The sequence below is a fragment of the Protobothrops mucrosquamatus genome, unplaced genomic scaffold, assembly GCF_001527695.2.
Source record: "Protobothrops mucrosquamatus isolate PMUCROS unplaced genomic scaffold, P.Mucros_1.0 scaffold167, whole genome shotgun sequence".
NCBI lineage: Eukaryota > Metazoa > Chordata > Lepidosauria > Squamata > Viperidae > Protobothrops > Protobothrops mucrosquamatus.
This window is the reverse complement of record NW_015386529.1, coordinates 154394-178411: the sequence shown is the minus strand read 5'-3', so window position 1 is coordinate 178411 and position 24018 is coordinate 154394. Positions and strand designations below refer to the sequence as shown.

Here is a 24018-nt window from a genome sequence, read left to right as displayed (position 1 = left end):
AGCTGGTGGTCGGCCTGCTCCGTCTCTGCCGCTTGCCAGCTACGCCTCGGCCGGCGCAGGGGGTGGAACCACGCATGCGCGGCGCTCCCGGGCAGGGAAAGTCCTCGACTTACGACCGGTCGGGTAGTCCTCGACTTACGACCGGTTTAGTCCTCGACTTACGACCGGTTTAGTCCTCGACTTACGACCGGTTTAGTCCTCGACTTACGACCGGTTGGGGTCGCGGCATTAAAAAGGTTGAGAACCACTGTGCTAGAATGTTATACTTGTTATACACTCCCTACATTTTTCACTTATTTCTCTCAGGAACACCCATCCCCTATCAAAATGAGGCAGCCTAGTAGGGTTTGTGGGGGAACAGAGGCAAGAATGCATCTTTCTTGATTGGTAAATGGTTGTGTGCTAGTGGGAAAAGTCCCTGAATTTTTCAGATTGCTCATCACTTTCAAAATCCAAATTGTTTCTTCCATTTTAATGATTCTTATCTTTCATTACAAAAGAGCAAAGAGCAATCCATCATGTATGGTTTCCTGGCATGAGCTAGATTACTTCAAACTATGGTACACCATTGAGCAAGATGATCTTGATCTGAAGGGCTCAGCAGCAAGATAAGCCAAACTGACAACCAGAATGCAACCAACCATGTTTTGGGCAAGAACTGTAATGTTGCTGATTATTTCCAACAGTATGAAAACAAATCAGTACGAGTTTGGGCTCCATTTAATCAGATCCCTGCGCCTTCAGGATGTCCCACCATACAGAAATAATATGTTGATAAATGCAATTGTTAATACATGTTGGGTTGATTAGCCTGCTGATGTATATGTATATGTATATTCTTTGTGCATGTAGGGTCCATTGATGTTAAGATTCAGATTTTTATCTATGCAGTGTGTGTCTTCATCTGAGGCTTAGCCAGATTACTAAGTTACATAGTAATTAACAGTAGTTAAATTTCCTGTTTTCTTTGGCATTAATAATTTAGTTAGCATGGAAATTCCTAATGTTGAATCATTTCTATTTAGGCTTCATTGTATGTAATCAAGTCTTCTGAATGTTTGAATTCTTCAGTAATAAGCATAAAAAGCACATAATAACTTAGAATTGCCTGAGCTCCCACATTATGTGCTATGCCATAATGCATGAACTCACCCAGACTGAGCACCATACCTATATAATAAAATAATCATAAGTTAGCCATGCTTAACAGCACTTTGTCTAGTTTTATTAAATATTTTCTTGAAAGTGTGTTTAGAATTATAGTAATATTGCTTCACAGGTCTACCTGTCAAGTATATATTGTGTAGTTTCACTGTCAATATCATGGTGACGATATTTCTTATATACTGTACTAGGTTATGACAGATCATCATGGAGAAAAATATGTATGCACTAGGAGTTGACAAGGACTTGATGGCACGTAATTCTCATCAATCATATGGTTGCAACCGTAATAGCATAGCATGGAACTCTGTAATCTTAGCTCAGACAATATGTCAATAGCCAGATGATGGATGTGTCCTAGAGCTGGCCACCTTTGCTACTTTTTGTTTCAATCACAACACAACTGCTTCTGCCCAGTTAAAAGGTGAAAATCATCCAAAATCTTATCTTGCCTATACTTTTTACATTTTCAAGAAAGATTGTAAATTCAAGTCTTGACATAATCAACTATATTTACATATATGTACCTATTATAAATACAGACATAACTTCACAAATAGCCAATATACAAATGTTTTATTTTTTACTAGGTATCACAATTAAAAAGGTAAGTACCATTTATCCTATTGGCAAGTATATGAATGTAAAACATCAAATCCCTACAACAATTGGACATTATTTACATGGGTCCCAGACATGGTATTAATTTTACCACATAAATATTACAATATTTCAACCCTGCACCCTGTATTCCTTGTGTTTGTAGGTTTATATAATCAACATTAAACTATGGTATAATAATTTGCCTTAACCTTCAAGCATTTTTTTCTCTTTGCCTGAAGGAGAATTATGTTTTTGTGCTAAGGCCTTTTACAAGTAATATTGCTTTGTCAGCAGACATGAAGTATTTGCTACTGAAATGGATGTGGCAGTTCAATATAATCCAGTATTATCAGCAAGTAGTTTGCTTACCACTCCATTCACATCATAAAACTGTTAGTGTGGTATCCTTTCTCTGGAATAATAAATCTCCTGTGTAATTTGGCTTCTTTATAAGTACTGTCTCCTCAAAGATATTAAAATATGTCTGATTCCAGAAAAGGAGATTAAACAGTTGGGTTATAAGTGGTTTGCAACAGTTCTTGACTTTCCAGTCTTTACAGGATTAGAGTTTTTAAACAACTTTACAAATATTAAAAGCTGTGATAAAATATTTCTGAAGAGTTCACAGTGCAATATTTTATACGCTAGCCAAGTTTTTATCTATACACCCATCTATAAAATTAATTAAAAATCAGTATAAAAATAGAATGATTTGAAAGGTTTACACACATACACACACCAACATTCCTCACTTATCTGTTGATTCTATATCAAATAGCCTATACAGTAGAATGCACAGGATTCCACAGGAACAGGAACCAATATGATGGTCAGTCAAAAATTAACTTTTTTAAAAAAAAAATTACATTAAAAAATATTTTGGTCATCAGAAAGGCCTACATCATGTCAAAATCTTAAGAACCAGTTGACAACATCAAGTAGTTGTGATCTGTATTTACAGGATTTTTATTTCATTTTTTAACAAAAACATGTTTAAATGTGTGAGGAGCTGAATTTAGCAGCAGTAAGGTAATATAAAGATGTACTCCATTTGACTGAATAGGCCAGCATCCTGATTCCAGCTCTTCACCTTTTTTTCTGCTGTCTCACACAGAGACACTTTTACTAAATGTTTACTGCTTCCCTGCACAGTTCTGTATCCTCATGTGGAATTTTGTCCACATACTTAACATACTCTTCAGCCTACTGGGTAAAGGAATTTCTGAAGTATTTCATTTTTGTCATAGTACAGAAACATTTTCTTTAAATATTCATTATGCTCTGTATATTTCTGGTGCATTCGTAATATGATATACTAATTATCTGTTGTATTGCAATCAGTATTACAAAATTATTTTAAAAATCAGTGTAGTGATAGCTGGACTATCTAATTAATGTCCATTGAATCTGGGCTACTTATATAGTAGTATAAACTGCTATACCAAATAAACTTCAATAATGAAGTGCATATTTGCATATTTATTTAGTTTGGTGAAAAGCACTTGACTAATAATATCAACTCACTCTTTCAGTGTCTTGTATTATAAATAACTGAGAAATTTCTGAATCATCAGTTCTGCAGAGTATAACAGTAGCTAGATTGTTCAGTGAGTGATATTTGGCAGTAAATGAAGAACTTCCACTGCAATGGTAGTTACCGCAATTGCCCACAACACTTGAAAATTATATCCGAACATTTACCTTGTAGATTTCAGCAACCTGAGTTGCCTCAAAATAGTGCAATTTTAACAACATATACACATATGCAGTGGTTTCACACACAGAAAAACACTTAAAAAGTAGTTGGCCATTATTTATGCCCTGTTCCCTTTAGCACAGTTTAATGAACTTCATCATGTATCTGCATTTCTATCTATATTATCTTGTGATGACAGCAGAGATGGATATGGTGCCACACATTTCACATTGACATAGGTGGCATTCACATGAACATAATGTTCCCCAATAAAAGTGGAGAAGATCATGGATATATCTGAAACTAACTCAGAAAAGGCTGGCCGTAGTTCAGGTTTTGGATGCCAACACTTGAGCATGACTTCATATCTGCAATGAAAAAGCATAAGAGTGATTTTTAATCTATTACATTTAATAACATGATTTTACAAGATTTCTAGAAAGTATTTTAGACTTTTCTTACAGTGGATCAGGACAGTATTCAGGCTGCAAGAGCCTCCTTCCTTGTAGTAAGTAAACGGTAATATCAAAAGAGCTTATATCGGGATAAGGAGGTGCTCCTCTTGTCATCAGCTCCCAAAGTAAAACACCAAAGGACCACTAACAAAAAGAACATAAAAATCAAACCATAAGAAAGAAAGCCACAAGCATTCATAACTAAATACTACATTATCAATAAGACAAGGCCAAATATTTTGTTCTCTTGTTGGATTTTTGGGAATTTGTGAGAACAGAATTAAGGGGCAAATCTTAAGTCTTGTAAAGTGGTCATTATACTCCTTTAAAATGGTTTCCCTGAAATTTTCTTGGTCCCATCTATCTATGCATAACCAGGTGAATAACTCAAGCTGATGGAAGTTATACACTTCCAGTTTACATCAACAAAACTGCTATAGTCATCTAGTCCAATATTCTCTATTTTGACAGATTTTCTTTACCTAACTTTTTTTATGAAGAAAGATAGTAATTGAATCTGGGATTTCTTCCATGCTAAACAGAAGTAATCTTTTGCGTTAATGGCCTCAAGCCAATAAAGGGCAAATAAGAAATTAATCTCCAGAACAAAATAAAATTTCAAGGGGAAAGGGGGTTTCTAAGAATAAAACACAGCCTGTTGAAAAAATGTTGTATGGAATTGATGAAGAAAAAAAAATCAGTAAGCTACACACACATAGGCATTTATCTATCAAACATACAGATGACTTAGAATGGGTTTTAAGTCTTAAGAAAAACGGAATTGGTGAAAATGAACTAGAGAAGCAGAAAGTAGGGTCCACCAACATCTGTTTTGTGATCATTAGAGTTAAATGGCCACTTTGGAATGCCTGGAAAGCTTAAGAGCAAAATAACCCTGCAGATATTTAACACTTTCATTTCAATCTTTTAGCTCTGAAAGTTATGTCCCACCTATTGATTCCCAAGAAAAAAAGTTCCAGACACACAATTCTACGTGATTCTGAATCTCTTGTAGGAAGCATGATATGGCTCTCAAATGGAGAGCAGTTATAAACCCATATGTTAAGGGGACACAATTTCAAAATCGGGTGAGCACAATCAAGCTTTTCATAGGAATCATTCAAGCTTAGTATTTTAAGACTGGAAAGTTTTCTTAGTTGTAGGTTTAAGATTTGGTCATCTGAAATACAGACACAAAAATAATAATACCCATTTACATTTGCAAATTAAGAAAAAGGCTAGTTTTGGTTTAGGTTTTTTTTTCTTGCATTAATCTACTATATAATTCTTTTCCTTTGATATTTCCAGTAATCTGTTGAAGTATGGAGAATCAGCAAGACCCATATAATGATAAATATATTACCACATCTGATTTTGTAGTGAACTTCTGGGTTTGCAAACTTTCTAAAGCCATCCATTTTACTGGCAATTTTGCTCCTGTTTTATTGTGTACACTGTAGTACTCTTTATCGTATACATCTCTCGCAAGTCCAAAATCAGCAACCTTGACTGTGAAATTTTCATCCAGCCTACAAAAACAATACACACACAAACACAAAATATTATTTGGAGCTAAGAAGATAGAATTTACATTTGTGGAGCCAATTTACACTGTATGGTTAATATAAACAAACATTCCGTTTACAGTCATCCATTCCTTCCTGAATGCAATGTTGCTTGTAAACAACCAATTGTTTATTTACAGATATCTGTATTCTTCAAAAATAGGCTAAGAGAGGATTCCATCTGAAGAGAGAATGCAGTTATAAATAAACTAAAGTCTAGACTTTACCATTTTCTTTGGTTAGCTCCAATGACAAATCTATCTATATAAATAAAAATGTAAATGTTCGTTTGTTCAAAATCTTAAATCTCCGAAAGTTCTTCACCGATTGCTTTGAAATTTTGACACAATGTTGCATTCAAATACGCGCGTGTTTTTATATACCTACTATTATATAGATGTCACACCTGTGACAGGTAAAAACATGTTTTTGAAAAACAGCACCATCTGTTGGATGTAAAAGCAATACACGCTAATCAGACTGAGCCACAGCAACGCGTGGCCGGGTACAGCTAGTCTTTAATAAATCTTGTCACGAATGAAGATAAATATACATATCCCAAGATAACATTGCAGGATCCAATCTGGGTCAGTCACTGGGACCAGAGGTTTAGTTTTCCAAACTTTGGACTCATGCTGGAGCCCATTGTCAGGGAACGTCTCTCTACAGAATGTGAGCTTTGGGCTATTCTATGCTAATATTTACATGGTGCCTGGTTGTGTGTGGCTTATTTGTTGATTGATGGCCACTATTACAGCCAATCACGTAATAGCGGCCGTCAACACCCCAATCAACAAATAAAAAACACACACACAACCAGGCAGCACATAAATGCTAGCATAGAGTATCCCAAAGCACACATTTTGTAGAGAGAAGTTCCCTGACAATGGGTTCCAGCACAAGTTGAAAGCTCCAAAGACTAAGCCTCTGGTCCTGGTGACCGACCCAGATTGGATCCTGCAAATCTTGTTCATTTTGGAGTGTTGGATTACGACAGTTGCTAATCTGCTACCTTTATAAACTGGTTCTCTCTATTGTCTTATTTCCTATCTCTTTTTACATAGGTAGAGCTAATCTAGAGTAGCATGATTGAAATGCAAGACTAGTATTAGAAGAGATAGTGGTTATTAAATATAGGTAGTCCTCATTTCACACTGTTAATTGGGACTGTAGACTCTGTCGTTAAGTCACATAGTTGTAAATTTAAAAACCACATGGCCAATCCATCAGTGATGGCATTAATGAGGACCATGCAGGTCATTAAATGAGGATCTCATGTGAACCTGACTTCTGATTGGTTCTCCATTGAGTTTGCTTGTAAGAAACTGGCAGGTCACAAATTGCAATTGTATGATTGCAGGGGTGCCACAATGGCAGGTCCAGTAATAACTACCACTTGTTCAGTGTAATTGTAAGTTTGAAAAAGTGGCAATTAAACAAGGACCACCTATAGAAAGTGGGTTGAATTGAACGCCAGTAAATAACTAGATTTGACCCTACCTTAATAAAGTAGCTCCTCTAGAGATACCTAATTTTTATGTTGTACTTTCTTCTACCTGAAATGTTGATAGCCTAAGCCTGATTTTTGCATAAATACCTCTGTACTCTTTTACAGGTAGTCCTCAACTTACGACCACAATTAAGCCCAACATTTATGTTGCTAAGTGAGACATTGGTTAAGTGAGTTTTGCTCCATTTTGTGACTTTCTTGCCACAAAGGATCACTGCGGTTATGTTAGTAACACAGTTGTTAAGTGAATTGGGTTTCCCCATGAACACTACAACCGTCATAAATATCATCCAGTTGCCAAGAATCTGAATACTGATCATGTGACAATGGGGATGCTGCAACAGTTGTGTGAAAAACGGTTATGTCACTTTTTTCAGTACCGTTGTAACTTCAAATGGTCACTAAATGAATTGTGATAGTCAAGGACTACCTGTATTATTTCTATTCTATAATGTATTATTCATATTTTATAACGCAATAAAAGAATTAACATGGGGAAAAAAGAGACTTGTACAGCCTGATTTTTCCACTTTAATGTAACATAAGAATGAGTGTATGGCCAGATAATTCTGTAATTCTAAAAAACCATTTTCAAAAATAATCAAAATATTAAATTGCTCATGTTTATTACTATTTTTATCTGCAATATAATTGATAGTAACTTTTGCTGACTTATTTAATACTTGACATTATTAATCAGCCACATAATTCTTTTCAAATGGGTAGCCATAACTTTATTGTAATACTATTTAAATTTCACATGTTGAGATAATACTTTTAAGTTATAATTGATCATTAGGATAATAAAATTAAGTTTTAATTGTGGACAATTATGACTAATTGATGCTAAGCTCATTAATTCATGATGCAAATGATGAATTGGCATAATGATTCTCACTTCTCTTGAAGTACTGAATAATTACACAAAGTAATCTGTCTGGTTATCCTGATACCAAGTTTTTTTTCCCCATAACTTTTGCTTGGAGTAAAAATTCTTATTCTGACAGCAAATATCAGAAAATTTGAGGAAGAAGTAACTAACAGAAGCCAGATCTTGTGTTTCAATTACATAATTCTATGATATTTATTTTTCCCCCACAGCTGATTAACACAGTTCTCTCCCTGCACTATATGAAAAAGAAAGGTCATGGTAAATCTGTTAATTCAGAAAAAGTATATGATAGAGTGAATAAACTTAAATTATGAAAGTTTCTGCTTGGTCATTGATGTGATAAGAAAAATATTTGATAGGAGTGAAGCATGTGTGATAATATATGGAGTACAGGTAGTCCTTGACTTATGACAATTTGAGCCCAAAACTTCCATTGCTAAGAAAGGCAGCTGTTAAGTGAGTTTGCCCCATTGTTAAGTGAATAACTACAGTTGTCAAGCGAATCTGGCTTCCCTCATTGCATTTGTTTGTTGGAAGCTGGCTGGGATGGTCACTTGACACCAAGACAGTGCAACTGTCATAAATACATGCCAATTGCCAAACACCCAAAATTTGATCATGTGGCTATGGGGATGCTTGCAATGGTTCTGAGTGTAAAATCCAGGTCACTTTTTTTCAGTGCTGTTATAACTTTGAACGGTCTCTAAATGAGTCATTATAACTTGAGGACTACCAGTACTTGGGACTAACATTTAATAATCACTATCTGTTGAAAATTACAGTCTCTGTCAGATTAAGCACCCTTTGCCTTAGTTCCGAAGATTGCATCCAAAATAAAAATGCAGTAATCTTAACAAGATTTTTATTTCCCCCAAACTCATATTAGAGGGTGCAGGATTTTAAACCTTTGTAAACTTTAAATGTTAAACTTTAACATCTTCAATGATTACACCTTCTTTGGACTTAGTTTTGAGTTACTGGATCATTTCTTGGTCTTTTTCTTTTTTTACTGTTGAGACCACTATAACTTCCATTCAGCAGATAGTGCATGTATCTGGTTTTCCTGATGTCTTTATGATTCATGCTGTGTGTTTAGGGACATCTCCTCAGTTCTCAGTGTTACATAATAATAAAGTTGGAAGGGACCTTGGAGGTCATCTAGTCCAACCCCATGCTCAGGCAGGAAGCCCTATACCATTTCAGACAAATGGCTCTCCAGTCTCTTCTTAAAAACTTCCAGTATTGGAGCATTCACCACTTCTGGAGGCAGGTTATTCCACTGATTAATTGTTCTAACTGTCAGGAAATGTCTCCTTAGTTCTAGGTTGCTTCTCTCTTTGATTAGTTTTCATCCGTTGCTTCTTGTCCTGCCTTCAGGTGCTTTGAGAATAGGTTGACTCCCTCTTTTTTGTGGCAACCCTTGAGATATTGGAACATCGCTATCATGTCTCCCCTAGTCCTTCTCTTCATTAAACTAGACATATCTAATTCCAGTCCCCTAATCATCTTTGTTGCTTTTCTCTGTATTCTTTCTAGAGTCTCAACATCTTTTTTACATCGTGATGACCAAAACTGGATGCAGTATTCCAAGTGTGGCTTTACCAAGGCATTGTAAAGTGGTATTAACACTTCACGTGATCTTGATTCTATTCCTCTGTTAATGCAGCCTAATAGTGTGTTGGCTTTTTTGGCAGCTGCAGCACACTGCTGGCTCATATTCAAGTGATTGTCCACTAGGACTCCGAGATCCCTCTCACAGTTGCTACTATTGAGCAAAGTACCACCTATACTATACCTGTGCATTTGTTTTTTCTTGCCTAAATATAGAACCTTACTTTTTTCACCACTGAATTTCATTTTGTTAGATAGCGCCCAATGTTCAAGTCTGTCAAGATCCTTCTGTATCTTAAGCCTATCTTCTGGAGTGTTGGCTATTCACACCAGCTTGGTGTCATCTGCAAATCTAACCCTAACCCTAACCCTAACCCCTTATCCAAATCATTGATGAAGATGTTGAAGAGCACTGGGCCCAGAACAGAACCCTGGGGCACCCCACTACACACTTCCCTCCATGTAGATGCAGTTCCATTGAGGACCACATGCTGAGTGGTCAGCCAACTACGAATCCATCTAGTGGTGATGCTGTCTAACCCACATTTTTCTACAGTATCTTATCATGCAGTATCATTTTTCTACAGTATCTTATCATTTTCTACAGCATCTTATCATGTGGTCTACTTTATCAAATGCCTTACTGAAGTCCAAGTAAATTATATCCACAGCATTCGTCTGGTCCACTAATTTTGTCAGCTGGTCAAAGAATGCAATAAGATTTGTCTGGCATGATCTGTTTTTGACAAACCCATGTTGGCTTTTGGTAATGACTTTGTTTGCCTCTAGATGTTCGCTGATTCGTTGCTTGATTATCTTTTCCAGAGTCTTTCCAGATATTGAGGTCAGGCTGATAGGTCTGTAGTTTCATGGATCCATTTTTTCCCCTTTTTTGAAGATGGGAACTACATCAGCTCTTTTCCAGTCCTCTGGTAGTTCCCCAGTGCTCCAGGATCTTTAAAAGATATAGTTCAGTGGTTCTGAGATCACATCTGCCAGTTCCTTCAGAACCTTGGAGTATAATTCATTTGGTCCTGGTGATTTGAACTCGTCTAGGGTGGACAGGTGCTCACTTATCATTTTGTGTTTCTAATCTGTTTTTTTATGGTACTGTTTTTGATAGGTTGGACTGTTTTTTCCCTTTGTGTAATGACAGATGCAAAAAACGAGTTAAGTAGTTATGCTTTCTTCCTGTTGCTTGTCACCTTCTTGCCACTTTCTCCCACTAATGGACCAATCATTTCCTTAACTTTTTTCTGGTTTTTTACATGTTATACTCCCCAAGCTCTTTGTATATGGTAGGTTTTATTGGTGTTGATTCTTAGCTGGCTTGTTTATTACCATAATACCATCCAGATCTCCCCAAGGTCTCCATTCAGATAAAAAGTATTCCAGTGGTGGCGGAAAGGAGTTGGGGGAGAGCAGGAGACAGGCACAGAGTTTGTGCCAAAAATGAAAGTTTCTTGGGTCCGTGATCTCGCGAGAGTTCAGGCACCCATTCTCTGAAAAAGAGGATTGGTGCCTGAACTCATGCGATATTACGGCACCCAGGAGCTTCCATTGACTCTCCTCTCCCTCAAAGGCAGAAATCGTGGCAGAGAGGAGACAGCTCTTCTCAAGGTGAGTCCGGAGCAGCTGGAAGGGAGGGGGAAGCAGTTATGGGGAGTGGGGGAGGGAATAGAGTAAATTTAGCAGAGCCTCTTCAGTCGTTTGTAAGGGCGAACAACTGCCGCGGTGCGGCAACATTCGTAATTTTTGGATTTTCTTGTAAACACTAGGGGGTGCTAGTGTAACCTTGAACGAGCGTTACGTGAACGCTTGTAACTTGGGGATTACCTGCCTTTAAAAATGGAGCTGGGCCAAGTCATGTTAATTTTGTTATTTAATAGTTTATCTTTTTGTTTTCTATTTTCCTTTGTTTCTTTTAAAAAGTGTAAGTTAAATAATTTTGTTTTCTTTTGATCTATAGAGAAACTTCCTTCTGTATGTAGTTTTTTCATGCCATTTTGTTTCCTGGATTGTAAAATTCATTAAATCATCCTTCCAAGAATAGACATTTATTAAATTGATCAGATTAAAAACTGTTTTTTAAAGGAAAACATATCTTTAGAATGTATGTAGGTATGTTAACATTAAGCATGTTATTGTGATATAATCAAATGATATTTCAGGAACAAAGGAAACCTGTAAAAATGCAACAGAAAACATGGAAATAATGCCTTCTCAGAGAAAACCAACATTGAACATTGATTTATAGAAAGGATGCTCCTCAAAGCAGAACAATTTCAACCTCAGAATCCTGCATAGAAAGAAAAAATTCCTAAGAGTAAGTAAAATTGAATGTAATGGTGTTTCCTATACCACATAAATAATGCAACTCTCTCAGTGATATTCAGCAGTTGTAAACATCTGTAGCAATGTTTTTCGGCCTTGGCAACTTTCAGATTAAAAATCTTTAAGACATACTGACCGGAGAATTCTGGGAACTAAAGTCCACGTATCTTAAAAGTTGCAAAAACTGAGAAACATTTATCTATAGTAGGGGTGTCAAACTCGCAACATCACGTGACGTGTCGCGATGTATGATGACTTTTTTTCCATTGCCGGCAATGCGGTTTTGGCATGACGCATCTGGCCCGTGGACCTGCAGTTTGACACCCCTGATCTATAGGAACATTATAGATAAAGTTCTAAGTTTCATATTAAAAAGAAACATTACAGAAATAAGAAATAAAATGGTATAAATGGAATGAACTTTTTTTCCAGATGGCGCTATTTTAATCCCACCCTCATTTTTTTTAAATAAATAACTCAAGGCAGCGAACAGATCTAAATCTTCCTTTGTATTCCTATTTTTCCCATAACTGCCCCATGAGGTGAGTTGAGCTGAGAGTAACTGTCTCAAAATCACTCAGCTGAGTTATATCACTAAGGTGAGATTAAAACAATCTCCTGGCTTCTGTTCTGGTGCCTTAATCACTAGAAATAATGTGAGAAAAAAGTTAATCTGTACTTACATACAATTTCTTGCTGCTAAATCTCTATGGACAAACTTTTTGCTTGCAAGATATTTCATCCCTTTTGCTACTTGTAGACCAAATCCAATCAGATCCTTCACTGTTGGATTCTGAAAATTATGGACGTGTTAGTAGTTAAAACAATGCAGTGAAGAATGACTTTCAGTTATAAATATAATTGATGAAATCAAACTGTAATTGATGAAATCAAACTTAGTCTTCATTTTAATATTGAAAGGTTCTACATTCAAACATAGTTTTCCTGATCCTAAAGTTGCATTAGTAACTAAGGAAACAAAATATTGAATAAATTTAAGTATTTATTTGATTATATAGCATGTATACAATGAAATCTAGATGAAATTAACTGATTGCAAGAAGTGTTGAAATATGTGATAACCTAAGTTTTAGATACCATTTTGTTGTTATTACACAGTGATTTTTATATATATAATATATATTAAGAAGGAATATTTCATTACAGAATTATTAAAAAAAATTGTAATTGAATGTGCATAGGATTGCTATTTTAACTGGCAGAGCACGTTTTTAGACCTTACTAATAAAGCTACCTATGAAACTTAAGGCTTAAAATATTGGTATGTTTCTTTCAAAACTAGGGTGAACATTAATTATTAGTTTACTTAAACAACAGAATGTTTGTACTGTAATTTTTATATTTTGTTTATTTTAATTATAAAGAATTGCCTATGGCAAAGATAAATGGGAAACTACCAGAATCAGATAGCAATCTCAGCAGAGCTCAATGATTACAGAGTTTTCCCAGGATTACCGGGATATTAAGGTCTGAACATGGCACATTGCTTTAAAAAAAATTGTCTACATATTTGAAAATGTTTATAAGCCCAGCCCATCTCCCTTCAACTTCAACAGTAAATCTATAAGCAACGTACAAGAAACCAAAGAACAAAAATTCAGATTCCTTACACTCCTCCAGACAGGAATTCTGATCATCCAGGTCCAAATGCCCACCCAGAGTCGCTTTGTAGAGGAGATGGGTGGCATAAAAATTTAATAAATAAAATAAAATAAATCCTACACATAAATCCTTTGATTCAGGTAGTTTTTTTGTATTTTTCAATGATCAATTATTTTTATGTAAAATGTGTAATGCAACTTCATTAAATTCTGATTAAAAATACCATATTTCAAAGTAATAATTGATCCACCAATTTATACTTTCAGACAGCAGAACTGTAATAATATATAACTGCCTAACTGTATCACTACTGAACATCCCATAATACACATACATGAGATTCATTTCTAATGAAGTTTCGAAGATCTCCATGTTTCATATAAGGAAGCACCACCAAAGGAGAACCTTCATTAGGCAAGCAAATTCCAAGTAGTGACAGGACATTGGGATGAGTGAAATCCTTCATTATAATTCCTTCTTTTAAGAATTGAGCTACTTCATCCAAATCTGTAATTCCTGAAAAATGTAGCAACAATTTTTTAATAAATATACATATAATTTCTAATGTATTTTAAATACATTTTAATGAAAGGAACAAATATAGATCCTTAGTATTACTCCTTTATAATCCTAATAAGGTTATAATAAAACACATTGAAATTTAGGTATGTATTCTCAAAATTATATCCAGGTATTTGCAGGGCTAGATGCTGCCTATCTATAAGCAAATGAGCTGGAAGAGTGTTATCTGGAATGTATTTAACAAATTTTAGCAACATAGTTCCTTTCTCTTCCTTTTTCACATGTTAATAACAATATATAGAAATGCTCCATCTGTCGAACTAAAAGAATGTTATTAATAGTTTGTGCCAATTAAGTCCTGCTGTTTTCCAACTGTCTCACTCATATAAAGTGAACATAAGCTAGTCCAGTGGTAAAATGAAACCACAATTTTTCTCTCTTTCCTTTAATCTTTTATTTATTATGTGGACAAAAATGATGAGCATTCTTCCATATGGACATTGTAAATTGTATGGAATAAAATTTCTGCAAGCTACACAAAGACACTTAACTTGATAAAAATAATCATGGCTCAACAAATATAGTTTAGTCAGTGAAAATACAATGATACAGAATAAAATATTATGAGGCTCACTGTTCAAGGATTTCACTGCACAATGAATTTTCTTGCCATCAGTATCCAATAAAGTTCCATGATAAACACATCCAAAATGCCCTGCAAAGAGAAAATATCACAAGTCCAATTTCTACTGATTTCTCTGGAGCTGTCTTTATATTTTGAGAGTGATTAAGTGCTGAGGGAAAGAAACTTGTCCCGGATTCTTTCAGAAATCATTCTGAGCTGCTCAGAACAATGCAGCGACACAGCCAAAAAATGATAAAACAATGATTTTTCCAGTTGAAAGCTCTGATATTTCAAGAGTTCTGCTGGAGACAGAAACATATTAAATCTAAATCTACTAGATCCATCACCCTTCCATTGGCACATCTTCCTTTGGATGTTTACAATATCAGACATTCCTAACCTTAGAAATATAACTCTTGAAGTTTTCCTGTGTGCAAATAAGTGATTTCTGATGTTGGATATACTCTCTGATGCATTGAATGATTTTTTGGGAAGTCCCCAATGGAATGTATTTTCAGATAAAATTGCATAAGATTGAATGATTCAGCATCCTAACATAAGCAGGGATAAAGCCAAATTTTTGAAATTAAATGTGTAAATATAAAATACAATTGAGACACCTACCTCTTCCTATTACTTCACTGAAGTGCACAATCATATTATCAGCACCAATAACAACATGCTCAACTTCTTTGACCAGATCTGGATTTAAGGCACTGATGTCAATGCGAACATTAGTCTGTAACAATGGACTAGCTAAATCGGAGTCTCCAGTGGACAGAATGGGAGATAGGTCCACATGAGGATATTGGGTTGGCCTGCAAGATCCATTCTGAGATAAAGTTGGAAACTGGTCTATAAGAAAATGTAAACATCTTTGTCAACAGCAAATTCTGCCACAGAAAGACTTGCTTTTATCTGTTTAGTTTTCATTTTAAAATTTATTTTTCACCTTATTACATAATGTAACACATGATTGCTAAAACAATAACAATAATCCTAACAAGAACCAGCTTATCTGTAACTTGAGATACACAATAGCTATGCCCTTGAGAGAGAACTTTTCATAATGATCCTACAGGAATATCTGACTTGCAGGATTCATTTAAAATGGTGGAGCTAAGCCTGGAAACAGAATCAGAAGCCCTTATAGACCAAGAGAATATGGCTTGCAAAGCAAACCGTTATATACTATAATTTGTCTTTCATTTGTTGGGGTAATATTTTCTTCACACCATTTATATAAAACTAGTTTTAAACACTAATTGACATCCCAACTCTCATAAACATAGTGTTCTACTGCAAACCTTAATCGGAATTGCCATGGTGCAAACCATATTTTCTTTTGTAGAATTTCCTAACAATTTTGTATTTTGAACCAAGCTCAAAATTGTAACAAAAACAATCTGAATTTGTAGTAATTTTACAGAAACAGACATTACACATTAGAGAAGAGAAGAAAGAAATGACAAAGGATATTGGTTATTTTCAAATTATTATTTAGTGAACAGTTTAAAATCTGCTTAATACTTTCCAAATTATTGTAACTATATTTATCAAGAGGTAAATATTCAAATAGGAAATTGACTTTTATGATTCATTTCCTGAATTTTTAATATTTAACATGTTTAAGTACAGTAAATGCATTTACTATTTTTGTTTAAGAACCATAATGTATAGGGTTGATCAGACATCAATCTTCATGAATTTGCATAGACAAGTTAGCAGAATAAAAATGTGTCTAAACAAAACACTGCTATTCTCATTACTTTGAATCCAAGGAAATGGTTGATAACAAAGCCTAGGAAATGTGTGGGTCTCTTTCCCTTTCTTAGCAAACAATGGAGAATCTTTAAATGAGACCTTGTTCTGGTAGAGCTGAGGTGGATATTTTATTATTGCAGACACAATGCACCAGGAAGTGCTCTAGCATAATAGTATGCTGATTATTGTATTTGTATTTATTTAACTTATTGCATTATTTATTTAATTTACTAACTTTGTATGCCATCTCTTCTTACAATTGGAAGGTAATAATTTTTGATATCCAAAACCTAAATAATCATTGCTTCATTGTCTAGATTAGCATTCTCCAAACTAGGGTCCCTCAACTCTCAATTCTTAAATCCTTCATCTCCCAGTACGTGGTTCAATTTCTAAGAATTCCGGAAGTTTCAATTAACACATCTCGATTATACTTGGATCTGAGAAGACTGTTCTCAATGTTATTGACTGAATTCTATTTATGTTTATTTTGCTGCAAGTACCTGGTGTGTGTGTATGTGTGTGTGTGTGTGTGTGTGTACAGACATATAATTGTAGTCCAAATATTTGGTCTATTATAATGCTGTCAGGAAATGTTTAGTTTGTGTGACGTACAGTTCAGCAATCAATGTGAACATTTCTTACAAGGACATAAAAGCATTCTTACCTATGTTGAGATATACTTGTAAACAGAAAGTACTCTCTTCTTAGCCATTTATGTTCAAATAAGACCAGGATGTGCTACTCATATATTAATCTTATTTTTACTTAAACAGAGTTTAGGTTAGCAGTTCCAGAGTTTAGAGAAAGGCCACTGTTATACATATACTGACCTGTTTATAGTATGCCTAAATGATTGCATATGCCTGATCTGATGCATCACTAGCACTGTGCAAAGCATTTAAAAAGGCACTTTACAAAGCTCACTTGTGAAGCACCTTCTTGAAGCATTGAGATAACTGCTTTCTATGCAGTGCTCAGCCAAGTACCTCAAGTATTTTTATACCTTGTCATTACATGTGTGTGCATTCATAGCCACTTTATTTGGCAAGTAGAACATTTGGAAAAATCCATGAAGCAGCCTTGCCAAGACTCTGAAAGAGGTTGCAGCCTCAGTGTTTTGAATGCTTTACATCTTGGAATAAGTATTCTCAGGTTTAGCACAAATAGTTCTGATCTTAAGTCACATATCTCAGTTTACAACAGGTATTTTTCTTTGATTGGCTGTTGCTTTATTGAACTTTGATACAACCTGACATGTTGCTTCATGTATTCAGCAGCACTAATTTAAGTGTTATTCTTTTTTCATATATGTAAGAAAAATGGTGTTATGAAGCAGCCTTAAGATGGATAATGTCCTAGAATTACTTGGAATTTTTCAAAGACATCCTGCAGGTGCATGGACAGTTCACATTACTACCCCTCTACAAATTAAGATGCTGATACTGAGATTTACAGGTAGTCCCCAAGTTGCGAGCGTTCCTTTAGCAAACGTTCGAAGTTACATAATAAGCGCCCCCTAGTACTTACGAGCAAATCCTGAAATTATTAATATTGTGGCACCACGGCAGTCGCTCACCCTTACGAGTGACCGCAGTGGCACTGCTACCCTGGTTATTCCCTCTCTCCCCACCCCCGCCCCGGGTCTCTCTAGGCACTAGGCCTTCAATACTCACCCAAGTTCGAGATCCTTCGCTTTCTTGACTGCTCCAGGCCTTCAGTGAGTTTGCAGAGAATGGAGGACTAAAGTAACACTAGAATGGGGGACAGTTCCGCGGCCTTCTGGATGCCCGATCTGGGCACCAGAGGCCTTTTCCAGGCCACTGTCGCTGAGATCTGAGGCCGGGGGGACACTTCTGTGGCCCTCTGGATGCCTGATTTGGACACCGGAGGCCTTTTCCAGGCCGCTGCCACCTGAGGCCTTTTCCAGGCTGCTGCCACTTCCGGAGGGCCGTGGAAGCATTCCCCAGCCTCAGATCTGGGCGACAGTAATCTGAAAAAGACCTATGATGCCTGGAGGCATGCGGACGTTCCCCCAGCCTCACTTCCAGGCAGCATCAGCCTGAAAACGGCCTCTAACGCCTGGATCCGGCCTCTGGAGGCATGCAGAAATGCCTCCCAGCCTCAGATCCAGGCAGCAGCAGCAGTGGCGGCAGAGAGGAGATGGATCTTTTCAAGGTGAATCCAGCGCAGCATGAAGGGAGGGGAAAGCATGAAGTATCTTAGTGAGTCAGGGAGGCCTTGGGGATCTGTTCCATCACTAGGCCCTCCATGGCCTTCCCCACCCTGAGATACCTCATGTTCATTTAACAAGTTGCGCACATGTTAACGAGCAGGGAGTGATCTCATTCAAGATATGAGATTCACTCGCACAAGTTTCCGAGTTACGAATGGAATGTGCAGGCTTCATACACTCGTAACTCGAGGACTACCTGTATATGATCATGACAGCATAAAAGAGGAGTCCAAAATTTCACAAATTGCAAAAGTCTTTGAATATGAGTATTGTGAAAGGTCACAAGTTCACCATTGACTTCATGCACTTCTGGAGGCAGTGTATGAGAGAAAGGCTACATGAGTAAATTATAATACTCTTTGTATAAACTTCTTACTAGGTTGTGAAGATATATTATCTGAAGTTATCACAGAGAATGGATATAAAAAGAGGGAACATTTTGGTGAATTTGGTGGAAAAAAGATAAGGAATGGCCCTATTGCACAAATTAAAATTTCACCTCGGATGGCATCAATATACTAGCAATCAAATATACTAGTAATATACTGGCAATCAAAAGAAAAAAAGAAGAAATAGAGAGGGGCATGGATTCAGGCTGTATGATGATGGAAATCTGCTAAGTACCGTATTTCCCCGAAAATAAGACCAGGTCTTACTTTTTTTTTGCCTCCGAAAGAGGCACCAAGTCTTATTTTCAGGGGTGTCTTTTTCACTCACCTCCAGCACTGACAGCCCCACCCAGCCGGTCCACTTCTGCGGCTGAAGGAGCAGCTTCATTCTGCAGCTCAGAATGGAGCTCGGGCCTACATTTTGCAGTCAGGCCTTTCCGGAAGGCCTCTGCAGAGGCCTCCCGGAAAGGCCTCTTGACTACGAAACGCAGGCCTAGGGATGCCGCAGAAGAAGTGGGCCGGTGAGGAGAGGCCTGGCTGCAAGGTAAGGCTCCACCCCCCCTTTGATTTTTAGGTGTGTGCCTCACCCCAAAACTAGGGCTTATTTTTGGAGTAGAGCTTATATTAGGCCCACCCCCCAAAATCAAGCTTATTTTCACGGTAGGTCTTACTTTCGGGGAAACATAGCAGTTTTAAACAATTATATCTGAATTACATAAAATCTGCAGAAGATTGTTGTTTGAGGTAGCATTCTCATAGAAATTACAGCAAGAATTGGTTCGCTATTCTCATCATTAGCGTCTTTACATTGTGGATATGAAAATCATTAAAAGGGGAAAATCATAATATTAATGAAGACAAGTAGGAGGATTGTTGGTTTTATAACAGATTCAGCATGTTACAGACTTTCAGAAATATGCAACAGTGGGGTCCTTAGTGCTCTCTGAGTTTGTTTGTTTTCTTGCAGAACTTTTATTACCTAACTAGGTAACACTATCAGTATTATGTAACAAAAATCATGTTACCTAATACAACAAATCTTTCTAAGACAAATGAAAAGATACTATTGTATATCTCATTATAGAAACAACATAGCTTAACATTTGGCAATCCTTTTCTATTTATTAATGAGAAAAATGGTAATATTGTACCTTCCAAAAAAGTTGATCTATAGTCTACAGACTCACTTGACACCAATTCAGTTGTAGGACTTACACTCCTTGCACTCACAAGCCTGTCCAAATGAGGAGTGTGTACTCTTCCATCATAGCGAACAATCTCTCCACCTAAATCTTATAGAAGAAAGAATGTCAATATTACAAAAAAAAACCCTGATGTTTCTATTATTACAAAAAAAACCCTGATGTTTCTATTATTATTATTATTAATGGAACAAACAATAATTCTTATTATTCTTAAAATATCTCATCTTTCCAATCAAAACCATATATTGGATTAGGCCAAGGTTTATCTTAATCCAGCATTTTGTTTGTAACAATGGTCAAGTAGATGACTCTGGATTGCTTGCAGGAAGAAGGCAACCTAGAGAAAACAGAGTTTTCAAGACCTAGAGTTTTTGATAGACCTGTCCTCCATGAATTTATAGTTATTTAGGTTAATGAACATCACATTATGTAGCAATGAATTCCACAGAGATTATTTACAAACACTGACATCTACTTTATCACTCATACATTATATGAACAAATGCTTCCTCATGTTTTAAACTGCCTTCCAATCAGCTTCATTGGATGCTTCCTTTTTGTAGTGGTTTTTTTTTGGGGGGGAGAGGGAATCATCTCTAGTACTACACATGACTTGCCGTGTCATTCATGATTGTATGGACCAATCATATCTTCCCTTTGTAACCTTTTTTTCTAAGATAAAAAATTCCTAACGGGTTAAGGGTTTAATCTGTCTGGTTACTTGGACTGCCCTTTTCTACCCTTTTTCTTCATCCTATGCTTATTGTACTAAAATGGAATTGCTTCTACTATTTATTTGACCATTAAGCTAATTTGAAGAATTCCTACTGGATTAGCTCACTTTTGTTTTTTTACTATTCTGCATATCTTATTCATTATTATCTGCAAACATGGCCAAGAAACTGTTTACACCCAAGTTAAAGTCATCTATGAATAAGTTAAATAGTCTGAACACAGATCCTTCAACAACTATACTTCTTTCTACCCTCCATACAGAACAGTGCTCACTTATTCCTACTTTTTATTTTTTGTTTTTTAAACCAATTAATAATCTATAAAAGCATGAGTCAAGTTATTCAAAGGTCACTAAATTTATTAAAGAGCTTTTGATGAGGAATTTTGTTAATTATTTTTGTTTATTAATCCAAGAATACAGTGCTGACACCACCATCCACATGCCTATTATCTGTATTAGCTGTTCCAAATCCCTCCCTGAGAAAGTTAATATAGGCTCAGGTAATCTGTCCTGTATCTTTTATAGGGGAGACAGATGCAAAGAATTGAGCACATTTTTTTCTGCAAATCTTTCTGTTTGTTAGGAAAGCGTTTTCATTTGCTAAAGAGAGCTTTCTTATTATTTATAATTTCTTCAACACTAATAGAAAATGCGGATTTGGTTAACCCTCTTACCTCATGGAATATATTTTAGCTGAGTAAGAATTACTGCAGTTTTAAATAAACTCTAGGGAAGTATTAATGATCATCACCTTTGATTTGCTTTTTCTTTTTTCTCCAAAAGAGAAATCCAAATGCTAACAGCGAGAGAAAAAATGTTGTTGCCACAATGCCTGCAATGAGTCCTGTGAAATTTGAGTCTGGTTGAATCATTACTTTTCCAATAACTGTTGATGAAATTTCTTTCTTCCACTGAAAGAAAGATAGATTTAAAAACTCAAAAATGTACTAACACACACACACATATATGTAGCAACAATGACAAAAAAATCAGCATAATTTATTTGTGGAAGTTGGGCAGGCATTGGTTTCACCAATAATACACATTTTATCACACATCCACTACAAGTTCTACTTGTTCTTTATGTCTGCTATCAGTAGCTCTTATTCTCTTATTCTGACCCAGGAAAAATGTCAAAATTAATAAGGAAGCATGAGGATGAGGAAGAATATTTATATCTGCCTTTGTCTGCTGGCTCAATGATTCCCTGCTTAGCAAAGAATAATGCAGCATGCAATAAGTTCACTGAGTAATGGGACTTATTCAAGATGTTTGCTCAATTCTGCAGATAAGAAAAAAATTGTCTAAACATTTATTCAGTTATCTGAATAAATATTTCATATTGATTTATTTGCTTTATAGGTAGCTCACCAAATTAACAATGTGATCATTTCTGTAAGAAGTCACTGATTAATTTTAAACTATGCCATTCTCTGTACTTCACAATAGCTTATAACATTCCTTAAGATTACAATAGGAGACAGCTTTTGGTACTCAAATCATTTGTTCTGTTGTTGGTAAAAAATGCTATCAGTCTTATACAGTAATTACTGGAATTTAGTTAGTTGTTATCAAGTTGGATTCAGTTCCTGCCAACTATATGAAGAAATATTTTCCATTCTGAATTATTTTTACTAGTAACTTGTAACTCTTCCAAAGACATTCCAATAATATCTTTGATGTCAGCAATCTACCTGATCCATTATCTTTTTTTTTTTACTTCTCTCAACCTTGCCAAACACTTTCCACCATCTGCTTGCATTCATATATATAGTCCAGGATGTTCATAATAACTGTCTCCATAGCCATAATTCAAAGGCATCTATCATCTACTCATGCTTTCTCAATGCCAGTCTCTACAGACAAATTTTTATCACAGAAAGCCATTGCTTTTAACTATTATGGGCTTTGTTAGAGGTGTGTGCGGTATTAATATCTGAAGTGGGAAAGATGCTTCCTATCTAAAGTACGTCCTTGTTGTTGTATCCTGTTGGCAGAATCTTACAGAAGATACACAGTCCTAGAAAAATATGTGTTTGAGTTAAGCAGGCAGTAACATGGCATAACCAAATCATCTTGTAAACAGAGGTTCCTTCATTTCTTCAATTTTGCCATTTTAACCATCCCATTCCTAGTACTGCATTTAGTATTTCTTGCAATTTTCCATAGAATTTATTCTATCATTGTGTCCTAAGAAGCTGGTAAAAAGAAAACACCTATCCACTTTAGAAAAGTTCAAATTGCCAGGACCAGATGGTTTACATCCCAGGATACTGAAAATGCTGGGTGATGTGATCTCAGAACCACTGAACAAAATCTTTTAGAGCTCCTGGAGCAGGGGGGAACTGCCAGAGAATTTGAAAAGAACTGATGTCATTCCAATATTCAAGAAGGGGAAAAAGAGGATCCAGGAAACTACTGTATAGACTAATCACTTGACATCAATACCTGGGAAAATCCTGGAAAAGAAAATCAAGCAGGAGATTTGTGAGTCCTTAGAAATGAACAGGGCAATCACTAAAAGCCAGCATGGGTCTGTTAAAAAGAAAACATGCCAGACAAATCTTACTGCCTTCTTTGATAAAGTGACTAAATTAGTGGATCAGGGAAATGCTGTGGATATACTTTACTTGGACTTCAGTAAGGCATGTGACAAAGTAGACCACAAGCTAGTTCTTGATAAAATAGAACAATGTGGGATAGACAGCATCACCACCAGATGGATTTGCAGTTGACTGATCAACTGTACTCAGCATGTAGTCTTAATGGAACTACGTCTACATAGAAGGAAGCATGCCATGGGGTTCCTCAAGTGCTCTTCAACATCTTCATAAATGATCTAGATGAGGGGATAGAAGGGGAACTCATCAAATTTGCAGATGACACCAAACTGGGAAGAATTGTCAGCACTTTGCAAAATGGACTCAAGATTCAGAAGAATCTTGACAGACTTCAGCATTGGGCCCTATCCAACAAGATGCAGCTCAGTGGTGAGAAAAGTAAGGTCCTGCACTTAGGCAGGAAAAAACAAATGTACAAGTATAGAATAGGTGGTAGCTGGCTCAAGTAGTAACTGTGAGAGTGATCT

At 36.1% G+C, this 24018-nt stretch overlaps 1 protein-coding gene across 1 annotated transcript in view; it reads right to left on the bottom strand.

Annotated features, from left to right (window-relative positions):
* Positions 1 to 1657: 1657 nt before the first annotated feature.
* Positions 1658 to 24018, bottom strand: part of MET (MET proto-oncogene, receptor tyrosine kinase) — a 117154-nt gene continuing 94793 nt past the window's right edge. Inside the window, exons 15-23 of the mRNA XM_015813552.2 lie at positions 21682 to 21841; positions 20141 to 20281; positions 15225 to 15455; positions 14610 to 14690; positions 13788 to 13969; positions 12514 to 12623; positions 5282 to 5447; positions 3926 to 4062; positions 1658 to 3831 (exon numbers count right to left, since the gene is read on the bottom strand). Coding sequence (XP_015669038.2) covers positions 3621 to 3831; positions 3926 to 4062; positions 5282 to 5447; positions 12514 to 12623; positions 13788 to 13969; positions 14610 to 14690; positions 15225 to 15455; positions 20141 to 20281; positions 21682 to 21841 — 1419 coding nt within the window. The 3' untranslated portion in view covers positions 1658 to 3620. The remainder of the gene's footprint in view (positions 3832 to 3925; positions 4063 to 5281; positions 5448 to 12513; positions 12624 to 13787; positions 13970 to 14609; positions 14691 to 15224; positions 15456 to 20140; positions 20282 to 21681; positions 21842 to 24018) is intronic.